The sequence below is a fragment of the Osmerus eperlanus genome, chromosome 11, assembly GCF_963692335.1.
Source record: "Osmerus eperlanus chromosome 11, fOsmEpe2.1, whole genome shotgun sequence".
NCBI lineage: Eukaryota > Metazoa > Chordata > Actinopteri > Osmeriformes > Osmeridae > Osmerus > Osmerus eperlanus.
The window spans coordinates 12,983,051-12,994,544 of NC_085028.1; the positions used below are offsets into that span (position 1 = coordinate 12,983,051).

The window sequence follows — 11,494 nt, forward strand, 5'->3', positions numbered from 1 at the left end:
ATGTTTGTGTTCAAAACAGAGCCAATTAAATAATCCTATTTGGAAAGGTATAATGAGATCAGCAGGGAATGCAGGTTGTCACAAGACTCAATGCCGGTAAAATAATTGAATTCACCAACAGGGGCCTGGTTTGAGTACACCAGTTCAATTTAAAGTGAGAGACAGGTCATATAGATAGAAAGAAAGTGTGTACTTTTGGGTTCTAAGCACTAATAAAATGGATTGACAAGATCACATTGTTCAATGTTCTTTTATTTCAAAACAGTCAGGGAAAAGGATGCCTTTAATCTATAATGATGTAATATTGAATAAGAATAAGACCTGAAATGCAAGAGATGCATTGAAGCCTACAAGTAAACTGTGACTGCACAATATTAAATGGATAGAATAAATAAGGTTTGGTATTGTACAGAATAGTACAAAATAGAGTATTTCTAGAATATTCAGACCTATACTTGTTCCACACAGGAAGCAGAGTATATACACATAACAACAGCTACAGAAAAGCTATTACGGCAACTTATATTTTATTGCATATTTAATTTAATTCTAATCCCACTTAGTACTGCTAGTTTATGTACCCTTAGTATAGATAGTCCACATATTTAAATTTTAGGTCCCTATATGTTTATTGTATGCACCTTCCTGCCCAAGCAAATTCCTTGTCTGTGCAAACTTTCATGGCGAATAAATCCCATTCTGATTCTGATTCTGATTAAATGGCCTTCCCCATGATAAGCAGGCTCATGAGGAAGACCATGATGAAAAACATCCACATAAAGAAGCGGTCTAAAACCTTGGCCACCTTCTTCCACTCCCCAGTTCTTTTCTGTGTGGCCCTCTGATCACGGCAGCAGTTGGCGATGTACTCCAGATTCCTGAGGAGCTGCTGCTGCTGACACGTGCACGGGCTTTGGCACGGGACCTCTCCCCCAACTCTGTCACTCACACCTCCTTTCCTGCTCCGCCTGGCTGACCTCAACGTGTCCCCACAGTCCAGACTCATGAACATGCCATTCCTCCAGGCGCAGTAGTGGTTGGTGGGGTTCATCCCCATGGAGCCAGTGGGGCTCATCATCTGATCCAAGTCTTCTCTCACCTCGGGGATCACCGCCTCCCAGCCTCCCTCCAGCCGCAACCTGAAGTCCTCTCTGCCTGCTTGTCCGTTCATGCAGCAGTTGGCTCTTTTCTGTTGGAGAGGAGGCTCCTGTTTCTCTGCCTGGACTGACATGCAATTTTCCCCCACTTCATAAACAAAGCACACACGTGCCAGGTATTGCAGGATGACCTTTTTAGCCCACTTGGGCACAGGTTTAGCATCTGGGCCGCAGTGGTGGATGTTCATGATGAAAATGGTCAAGGCAGTGGACGCTGTTATCATGGTCATTGTGGCAATGTAATATTTTCCTGAGGGGAGAAGAGATAGAAAAACATGAACAGAATGAACAAGACTTCATATTCACAGCTCCATGGGTTTAGTTACAAACAGTCCACAGAAATGGATACATATCTACAATCTTGATTATAGTAAGTAGCATTTCAGGAAAAGTGCACTGAAACATTTTTATGACTGAAACATCATTGGGCTCACCGATAAGTGGGACATTCTCCGAGGGAGGCATGATCTCTGCCACCAGCAGCTGGAAGACTGTGAGAGCCAGCATCACTGTCACCCCCAGAGACACCTTCTCCCCAGAGTCAGCGGGCAGATAGAATCCCAGAGGAGCCAGGAAGGAGATCATCACGCACGGAATGAGCAGGTTGAAGACGTAGAAGGAGGCCCTCCGCTTGAGTTTGAGGGTGTAGGTCACGTCAGGGTAAGGCTCGGCACAGCACCCGTACAGAATGACGTTCTTCTTAGCAGGCATTCCCAGAATCTCCCACTCCACGTTCTCCACCAGGTCAGCTATGTCCGCACTGTCCAGGGCATTCGTGATGTCCAGCTGGTTCCCATTGTAGGTCCAGGAGCCGTAGGTGAATCGGCAATGCTGGGAATCAAAGGGGAAGTAGGACACGTCCACCTTGCAGGAGCTCTTGGTGATGGCCGGGGAGTCCCACATGATCTGTCCATCATGTCTGATAACCACATTGGTGTGCATGGGGACTGTGAAATGGTCATCTGCACTGCAATACACAGACGTTACTACTGGGAGAAAGGAGGAGCAACATGCAAATGCGTGGAACGTGACTGTGATGAATGCATATCCGTTTAGTCATGTCTTGTATGTTTAATTTAGTTTTGTTTTCTCATCAAATGTAACTTACCTTATAAAGGAACAGATACAAGATCAATTCAAATCCACTCTCAGTTTTGACTAATAAAGTGTCTACTACTCAATACGAGGGACAGGTAAAGGCACAAGACAAGCAGTTTGAGAAGCTATCATGGAGCGTCATCTCCTTCAGCCTGCTCACCACCTTCTGAACACTCTCATGAACAAATAACTTCAAGGAACGTTCAGCTTGTGCCTCCCGTCAACGTGAATAGTCAAAGTTGAGAGCTCTCTCTCTATCTCTCAATACCATTCCGACCTACTTGTTATATAGGACAATGTCAGGTCTCCATACATAACTACCAGGTATACGGATGGTATCAAGCCCGTCATAGTCATCTTTATTCCAGGTGAGGTAGGAATCTGTCCACACCTGCCGTATCCACAAATATGCTGTCAATATCTGGTTGCGTTCGTCCTGAAACAGATGGAACAGCGTTAAACTTTTTTTTTCAAATTAATGCCTTTATCTGTCCTCTGACCAGCAATTGTTCTGTCGATTACCTGTTATTCTGGGTTACTTGACATGATTAAAAATATTCTGAATATGAATGTGAAGATAAATACATATGCAATGTGTGATTATAGAGGTTATTGTACCAACAGCATAAAATTATATTTCTCAGATTTTACCATGTCAATGATTTGTGACAGGGTGATCTGCAAGGTGACATTCAGGATGTTGTCTGTGTCTTCCACTGGCCTCAGAGCACTGGTGTAGTTGCTGAACAAATCCTTTAGCAGCTTCTGTGCGTATTTTCCATGAGCACTCCAACAGACTGACCAGGTTAGAGAGAGAAAATACTTTACATTTAGCACTTCAGCAGTTAAACAAATATGAATTTCAGGTTGTCTGATCATCTTTTAATATTTGGTAACTCTTTAATGTGAAACTCTTCACATAAATCACATATAAATCACATATAAATCACAACCTCTCTGGCATCATGGCTTGAAAATGGTTAAAAGACCAATTTTTACTCTGTAAGTACTGCACATACTGCAATATGGTTACAAAATGAACAAATAATATAGTTATATATCATGTGATGGGTTAACAAACAGATATGTGTGTAAAGGAGAGTGGCAAATGCAGGCAAATGTTGTATGGTTTCAGGGAACATTCAAACACATGGCAGATGGTGCAGCGCACTGTGAGTTGAGGGATTTCAGGGCAGATTACCCTTCAGAATCTATGGTAAGACATAATGTCAATCTGCCTTTATACACGAGCATGATACTCAAGATTGTGTTGATTTCCCCTGTAATCCAAACACCACTGGACCTATTGTACAATGTCAGATGAGATCTTTTGTAAATATTACAATAAATTTAGTGTGTTTTGTGGACGCTGACGCCCTGTTTACTGACCAGGGACAACAAAAAACAACCAGCCAGATAAGTCAGCTGTTTATTATGCATACAGTGGATTTAGGTTAGCCAGATGTTGACACTGCTTTTCTGTTTTCAATAATGCTTTTTGCAGAGAAGGGACACAGGATTACAGTGATAAGAAAATCCCTCAACAACTGGACAGGCTAGAAGTTTACAAAGTCTACAAAACAGCTCTGAAGGAGCATTAAATCAGCCGTAACATCTCTACAATATGTTTAATTAGACGACACAACAGCAATGCCGTTTTTAACACCTTGTTGCATGACTATCAATTAGGAATGTGTTGACCTAAAATACAGAATATCTAGATTTAGGTCTGTGAAACAAATTAAAAACTGCTTCAAATTTACAGTAAACTGCAGTTAATCTTATACAAAAAGATAGTTCGGTACTGTTGCCTATACCACATTTAGGTAGGTTCACAATTTCTTATTATCCGCAAAAGAGAAAATGAAACAGGTAACTTACCTGGAACAATTTCAATACTTAGAAGTAAACTTATTGACGCGTGTATTCCCCATAGTTTCATGTTGCTGTAGGTTTCATTTATTTAACTTAAAGAACAAAGCAAATATAACTCCAGATGATCCTTTCAGCGACGCTATGATTAAAATAGGTTGATTGGTGCAGAAAAATCACTGTGCTTTACCAAGACACTGCTGTGTGTGAATGAGAGGACAAGAAAGGCGGGACATATGACAGAATAGTCAGGTTCAAGTTACTCGAGCCTGCAGTGATTATGTGAAACAACTCTATGAAACAACTATGATTTAGACGAGTTACGTGTTTTTATAATTTAAATTTTAAAAAGTTTTATAGGATTTATCCCTGTAAAATATTTCAGAATTTCCTCAATACGAATATTAAATAGGTTTTATCAATCTCCCCCGAAGTAGCACCATGGAGAGTTCCCAAAAATTCTGTTTTACATTCTCACTGACAGCCTATGCTACCCTACCAATCGTGGAATCGATGTCGGCTACATGATCATTAGGTAGCCTACCCATTGCCACAATTCTTTGAAAGAAATGGTTTTTGCTTTATGATTGAAAGAGCATCACTTTTACAGTCATGCCTGCGCACTGACCGTGCGTGGTCTTTCTCTTCCGGGTTGCTTACCACCAGAAACATTTCTCCGAATCTGTTTACAGACATCTTGTGTAATCCGCTCATAAAGAACAAATGTATTTTAGTGAAATAAATATTGACCCATATTGGAAAGATTGGGGTGATAGGATAGGCTACAGAAAGAGGACCATCCGCGTTCTCCCTGTTGTGAAGATGTTATGTTGTTGAGAGGAGACCTACGTGAGAATACGTGTTGGACCTTTTCAGCGTTTTTGAACGTCGTTATCTCCTTACCAGAAATTGTGTTATCTTTAGTAGTTGTGTGATCGCAATTTAACCTACGGAAAGGCAAAAATAAATATGAAAAACAATATTTTTTTATTGTTTGCCTTTGAGGCATCTTTGGTTTTCAACAATAGTTTCACCAATTGAACATAGCATTCAATTTATATCTATCAGTAGGCCTATTGTCCTGATCCACACTAGGATGCTGCAAGCGCCTAACACCCTGGGGCATGAAAAGCCCCTGATTAGATTATCCTTTTCCTCATGTGTTGTGAGCACAGTGAGTCTACCACTGCTTGGTCTAACATCATGCATCTTCATATCCTCCGTTTTCCATTTTGAAGATTCAACCGGTACACATTGCCAGGTAATCATTTTTAAGATATCTACAAATTGCCCTGCATTTTAAAATTTTAATCAACCTGTCTCTAATGATCACTTTCCATGATTTTAGGTTCCTAATTATTTACCTTCTATCAGTGCCTCCATAAGCCAGAGTCCAGAGTGCCATATCTGGCGTGTCTGCATTGGGCTGCACTCTGCTCCTCGGTTCCTCGTGGCCGTGTCCTACTTTAACCTCTATAAGAGTCGCTTCTCCTCCAGGTTCCCACAGTGGCTGCTCTACAGCGGGAACCTGGTGTGTGCGCTCACTGAAACCTTTGGTCTCTTGCTGCTCTCCTATGTGTCCTCTAACGAGACATACTGTGAGTGGCCTCTTTCATTCTTAACATTTACACATTTTATCTTATTAATACATTCATTCAAGCCTAATCAATAGACTACCTGACAGTAACACCGTTTTTCTTCCTTCATCATTATGGTTTTTCCCTAGTTGTCCATAAGGAAGGTTTCGTCCTGTTCATCTTCAGTTCTCTAGTTTACATGTTGATAACATGCCGACTCTGGAATATTATTAAAAAGTACTCTCTGAGCCCAGAGGTGAGGTGCTGCTTCCTCCACTTCCTCTGTTGTCATCACAACATCTCCAGTCCAATGTCCACTGTTAACTATTTTGCATGATTAGAAATGTTTGTTCAGAACAGTTGTGGGCAACTTTAGGACCTCTGTAGTAACACTCTTAGTGTAATGAGGAAATTATGTTGCTTGAGACACATGGTGCCTGTGACATGCCCATAGTTGCGGTGAAAGGATGTGGTGGAAACTGGAGGCTTCTTTCACCATCAAATGCGTGCTTCCCCAACAGAACTACTACCTCATCATGTTTCTGCTGCAGTGTCATACAGACTGCTGTTATGTTTAGGAATCAGTTAACCATGTGTATTATCATTCCATCCATACTGTGCTAGTCACCTGCACTCAAAGTAACATACCCACAAATGTATCCTGGTGCTGTCAGACATGTATCTTCTTCTTCACAGGACCTTAAATCCTATCACTGGAAGATCCGGTTCTTGACTCTCAACGTGTCTTTCTGCTTCCTCGCTGCTTACTTTTACTGGAAACACAACATGTATTGTGAACCTGGGAGTAAGTATAATATACATATTTAACATTATTTCAAGGTCTTCCTTTCGTTGCAGTGTAGGTGTGCCCATGGTGGTGGTATTGTTAATAGCCTCCTTTCTTATCTGACTTTCACAGGCTACACTTTGTTCTCCTTGTTTGAGTATCTGGTAGTTTTGTCAAACATGGCCTTTCACCTAACTGCATTCTGGGACTTCAAGAGCAGAGAGGTAGTGATTATGTCACTAGCAGAAGAAAAATACTTCTGACTGGGGAATCGAGGTGGCATCACCAGGTCAACAACCCCCCAGCCCCCACCTGACTCTGATCCCTCTGCTACACTGGGAAAGCAGGAAGATGTTTTGTTTCATATATGTTAATGAGGACCTCATGACACTGGACATAGACAATTTGCCTAACGTATACTGCACTGGAAAGGTATAAACTCATTCGTTCAACAGTGTTGGCCATCTGAGGGTCACTGCTGTTGGTTAGCCAGACGTGCATGTTTTTTCCTTCTTCTGACTGGAATAAATGAATCGTAGTGCAAAAATCTTCAAATCTCACACATTAGTAAACTGCTGTGGACAAATCGCTATATAATACAGTATTTTCCATACAGAAGGTTATTGGCAACAACTGATGTTTCTCAATAGAGCCAACTACTCAGATATTATGGTCACACATACTCCAGCTGAAATTACAAAAGTCTGCATGTAAATTAACTTCCTGGTTTGTGAAGCAGATGGACTGATAGAGGGAGAGAGGAGAGATATTATTGTTACTTCATACTATACATCAATGCTGCAACAATGACGATGTGTTATTTGTAGTGTTCCTGCCAGTAAGTATAGACACTGATGCCTTATTTTACTATCAAATGAGAAGCAGGATAGAACAGAAATCTTTTGCTGTTCATTGATTTTCACTTGGCAAGTGTTAACCCTCGTGCTGCCTTCGGGTCACATGACCCAAAGGTTCATAACGAACCATCGTTGTGTTTACCCAATTTTACCCAATACAAAAACAAATAAAAATAATTTTCTTTTAACCTTCGCAATGTGGGGGGTCTGAGACAGCCCAACGGTTAAAAGAAAATGCTTCACTTTGTTTTTGTATGCGGTAAAGTTGTCGCAATACGACGGTGGGTCACACGGCTGATGGGTCAGAACGACCCGAAGATAACACAAGGGTTAATCCAACACTGAATTTGTAGGTGGTCGGAGCTCTACAATCACATTTCTTTATATTAAGTATGTGAAACATTTCCTTACAGGGTGTCTGCTATAAACAAAGACAAACCATGCTAAGATTTCGGTCAGAATGTACCTTTCAAAGAAAGTTTAAGCTTTTGTGAAAACTTACTCATTCAAATCTAAAATAGACAGCAAGCTATGGACTTTCAGGGGGAAGTTACTGACTAGCAGTGTTCCTTGTATTCTCTCTTTCTGTCTCTAACTAATGGCCATGATAGGAAAAATATATCTTGTCTTTAATCAAAGGCCTCTGTATTTCCTCTTTTAGATCTAGAACTCAGCAATTTCAAAGAAGGAACAGTGTAATAACTCTGTGGTTGGTTTGCAACACACATCACCATAGAAGAACTGATTGACCAAAGGGTGTTGAAGAAAATCATTACACATTGTGAAAATGTACACAATTCAATTCCACTTTTATAAAACAACCATTGCAATATCAGAAACCATTGGTACAAGATATGGGATATTATTGTTGATTCATGATTTTTCATGACTTTTGGGATGTTCAATTATTGTTAAAGTCACTGCCAACAGTTTACTTCAATGATCAATTGTAAATATCTGGTAACTACAAATTTTAAATCAAGCACATAAACACAATCAGTTTTAAAACCATATGCGCCTAATGCAAGTAAATAAATGTACCTTGTTTGATTTGTGATTTTTGGTTCTGTCTATTTTCACTATAATATTTTACATGTTTTTTTGGTGGTGGGTGGTTGTGGATTGAGAAAAGCACGCACAGCTTCATCAAACACCTGTTTTATTCCCTTTTGGTTGAGGGCAGAGCATTCCAGGTACTTCATGGCGTGGATTTGCTTGGCCAGGGCAGCGCCCTGTGCTTGGGCGATGGTTGTCTGGTTCTGATCCTTCAACTTCTTTAGGACTTCTTCATCGTTGCGCAGGTCGCTCTTGGTGCCTACAAGAAGAATGGGCACATTTGGGCAATGATGGGTAACCTCTGGATGCCACTTGTGCTTGACATTCTCATAGGAAGGCGGGCAGGCAATGGAAAAGCAGATGACAAAAACGTTGGTTTGGGGATAGGAGAGGGTGCGTAGACGGTCATACTCCTCCTGTCCAGCAGTGTCCCAAAGGTTGAGGCTAATTGTCCTGTTGTCCACTGTCACCTGGGAGCTGTAGTTGTCAAACACCGTGGGGATGTACTCATTAGGGAAGGCGCTGGTGGTGTGTGAGATCAGCAGACAGGTCTTACCCACCGCACCATCCCCAACCACTACACACTTGATGCTCTGCATTCTAATCCCTTTCCGTCTCAGAGCCCTGAAATACATTAAAATACTGTTGAGTGGTTCCTTTCAGTGACTAATATGTATTACTCTCAAACTCCCGATTGCTTTGATCTCCTTCTGAAAGCGGTTATTAATCAATAAACTAAAGGTTACGCAGCACGCGGGCGCATCCATGTTTTACATTTATAAAAAAATAGTTAAGTAGGCTAGCCTATTAAAAAAAACAATCAAACTCACCAAGCATACCTTTAACTGTAGCTTGATCCAGACAACCTACGGTTCTTTTCTGTAATTCTCATTAAGCAGAAAAAAAGTCAAGGGAGAAGTCCTTTAGAGTTTGAGGAAGTGATGGCTCGTTTGCGAATGGTCCGCTCTTGCAGTTGAACTTCAGGAACTTCTTAGCGTTCATTTAAAAATGCGGTGTGCGGTTACTCAGACCCAGAGCAATTACATTTTTATGACACGATGGATCTTTTCAATCAAACATCTTTATCTTTATATTCTGCAAACAGCTTGAAAGCGTAGGCTACACCAAGATCCTGCCTAATGCGAATTTGGGGTTGGTTTACAGTGGAATCCTGTCCAATCTTGGTTTTTGTGTAGGTCTAATACAGACAACTATTTGTTTAGGTCTACAAATTGTTAGAAGCTATAGACCAATTATCACCCTACGTCACACCACTCAAGCATGCGCAACTGCCCATGTCGGCTGCAAAAGACGAACTTCTTCCTGGTATAAAAAAGGTACAAAAAAGAAGTATATTAAAGTATACTATAAGTATACTAAAATATGGATAGTACACTTTTAGTTCACTTTTGATATACTTTTAAGAAGTATGCTTAGAAAATAGTTCATTTTTGTAAGAAGTATACTTAGAGAATAGTTCACTTTTGATATGCTTAGAAACAGAAAATGGTATAGATTTCTTCTGGAGTAGGATGTACGTTTTCTATTATTACACAGCAAAAACAGTCAAAATAATTTAAAAGTACAATACAGGTTACATTTTTTAGATCCATCTCATTCTAATTATTCATGTCTAGGAAAGTATATTATGCATTGCACATTGAATCTTTTTTGTTACTGAAGCTGCAACCTTAATTACTTCCAAAACATTCTGAAACCCTATACTCTTATACTAATAATTATCAATTGGAGTATTAATGGAAAAAACGAAAAAGCTACTTGAGAAAGAAGCAGACAGAAGGGTTGCATTTGAAGGTTATACTGTCAAATTGACTGAAGAATGAAATGACGTGAAAAAATTAAGATAGCGTGGCTCATTGGCTGGTCAATTCCCATGATGCAAGGCGGTAGTGTGTTGCTGATAAGTTTGCCGTTTGTTCGAAATACAAATGTGACTTCATGAATTTCGTTTTTTAAATGTGTCTGCTTAGAAGGAAGTGTTTTGTTGAGTGGAAATTGTCATTGTTGTGCTGGTTTGCCATTGTAGCCATGAATTAAATGACTGTTACGTTTCATAAGAAGAGCTGGATTATGCAACTGTTAGAGTGTACGCAGTAATTAGCTTCTTTCGACGAAGAATCTGCCTTGTCACTTATCGAGGACCCGCCAAGTGACGCAAGCTCAGCGGGTTTGAGGGGCCTCTGAATATTTAAATATATATAGCTAGATAATAGTAAATCGACGTTATATAAGTTTACTCTTGATGTACTTTCAATAATTCAAAGTGCACTTGAAAGTATTGCGAATTTTACTTCTGAGGCACTAAAGGAAGTATAGTTCATGAACTGAAAGTGCACTACACAGGTTACTTTAGAGTATTCCAAGGTATACTTTTAAGTACTTTAGGAAGTATACTTCATGAACTGAAAGTGCACTACACAAATTACTTTAGAGTATTCCAAAGTATACTTTTAAGTACTTTAGGAATTATACTTTATGAACTGAAAGTGCACTACACAGGCTACTTTACAGTATTCCAAAGTAAACCTCAAATACACTATAAGTGTACTTTAAAGTGTACTAAATTACCTAAAAAGTGGGCCAATTCAGTTTACTTAGTACAAAAATAGTATATAAATAAGTACACTGCTAGTATACTTTAAGTTACATGATAATAGTATACTTTTTTATAGTATGTATACTTACAAATAAACTTGAAGTATACTTCTTTTTTGTAAGGGATAATACACTTGGAGTGTCGATCAGGTCATCATATATCTCTGGCCACTGGATTTCAGAACTTGACATTAACTTTTTGAGGCACTTGTCCTTTGGACAAGTACATTTACGTTTCATTTGTCCATGCACAAGTCACTTGACCCCCGATACCTTTAAATAGCCTGACCAAGTGATAGGGCAAAACTAGCCTGGCTAACGGAGGTCACTTTCTCAGGCAAATGACGAATGAAACAGGCTCGGTTAAAGAAATACGAGATGCTGGCTATCTTCAGCAGGCTTGTATCTACAAAAGGCAGTCCTCCCTGACGTTTATAGTGTAGAATGGAGTGAAATACAACTTTGTGCACACTT

At 40.0% G+C, this 11,494-nt stretch overlaps 3 protein-coding genes across 4 annotated transcripts; 1 reads left to right on the top strand and 2 right to left on the bottom strand.

Moving 5' to 3' along the window:
• Positions 1–254: 254 nt before the first annotated feature.
• On the bottom strand, positions 255–4,333 carry chrna10a (cholinergic receptor, nicotinic, alpha 10a). The gene is made up of 5 exons (XM_062472935.1): positions 4,137–4,333; positions 2,907–3,052; positions 2,537–2,691; positions 1,592–2,124; positions 255–1,407 (listed from the first exon to the last, which is right to left on the bottom strand). The coding sequence occupies exons 1-5, from the start codon at positions 4,195–4,197 to the stop codon at positions 716–718; spliced, it is 1,587 nt and encodes a 528-aa protein (XP_062328919.1). The 5' UTR covers positions 4,198–4,333; the 3' UTR covers positions 255–715.
• A 463-nt stretch (positions 4,334–4,796) lies between these two features.
• LOC134028986 (post-GPI attachment to proteins factor 2-like) lies at positions 4,797–8,405 on the top strand. Its single transcript, XM_062472932.1, has 5 exons — positions 4,797–5,388; positions 5,476–5,725; positions 5,854–5,960; positions 6,401–6,509; positions 6,624–8,405. The coding sequence occupies exons 1-5, from the start codon at positions 5,224–5,226 to the stop codon at positions 6,752–6,754; spliced, it is 762 nt and encodes a 253-aa protein (XP_062328916.1). The 5' UTR covers positions 4,797–5,223; the 3' UTR covers positions 6,755–8,405.
• LOC134028987 (rho-related GTP-binding protein RhoG-like) lies at positions 8,141–9,640 on the bottom strand. 2 transcript variants are annotated; one of them, XM_062472934.1, is made up of 2 exons: positions 9,244–9,640; positions 8,141–9,028 (listed from the first exon to the last, which is right to left on the bottom strand). In XM_062472934.1, exon 2 carries the CDS (start codon positions 9,001–9,003, stop codon positions 8,428–8,430), a length of 576 nt encoding a protein of 191 aa, XP_062328918.1. In that variant the 5' UTR covers positions 9,004–9,028; positions 9,244–9,640; the 3' UTR covers positions 8,141–8,427. The 2 variants fall into 2 exon arrangements, with proteins under 2 accessions (XP_062328918.1, XP_062328917.1); XM_062472933.1 differs by having other exon boundaries at positions 9,235–9,640.
• Between the last annotated feature and the right edge of the window lie 1,854 nt (positions 9,641–11,494).

Excerpts from the sequence above, each read along its gene's own strand:
- chrna10a (XM_062472935.1), bottom strand. The coding sequence starts at position 4,197 with ATGAAACTATGGGGAATACACGCGTCAATAAGTTTACTTCTAAGTATT. Across the intron at positions 3,053-4,136 it reads AAGTATTGAAATTGTTCCAG|TCTGTTGGAGTGCTCATGGA; the intron begins GTAAGTTACCTG and ends TAACCTGGTCAG. Across the intron at positions 2,125-2,536 it reads GACATTGTCCTATATAACAA|TGCAGATGACCATTTCACAG; the intron begins GTAGGTCGGAAT and ends TGTGTATTGCAG.
- LOC134028986 (XM_062472932.1), top strand. The coding sequence starts at position 5,224 with ATGCTGCAAGCGCCTAACACCCTGGGGCATGAAAAGCCCCTGATTAGA. Across the intron at positions 5,389-5,475 it reads CAACCGGTACACATTGCCAG|GTTCCTAATTATTTACCTTC; the intron begins GTAATCATTTTT and ends CCATGATTTTAG. Across the intron at positions 6,510-6,623 it reads CATGTATTGTGAACCTGGGA|GCTACACTTTGTTCTCCTTG; the intron begins GTAAGTATAATA and ends TGACTTTCACAG.
- LOC134028987 (XM_062472934.1), bottom strand. The coding sequence starts at position 9,003 with ATGCAGAGCATCAAGTGTGTAGTGGTTGGGGATGGTGCGGTGGGTAAG.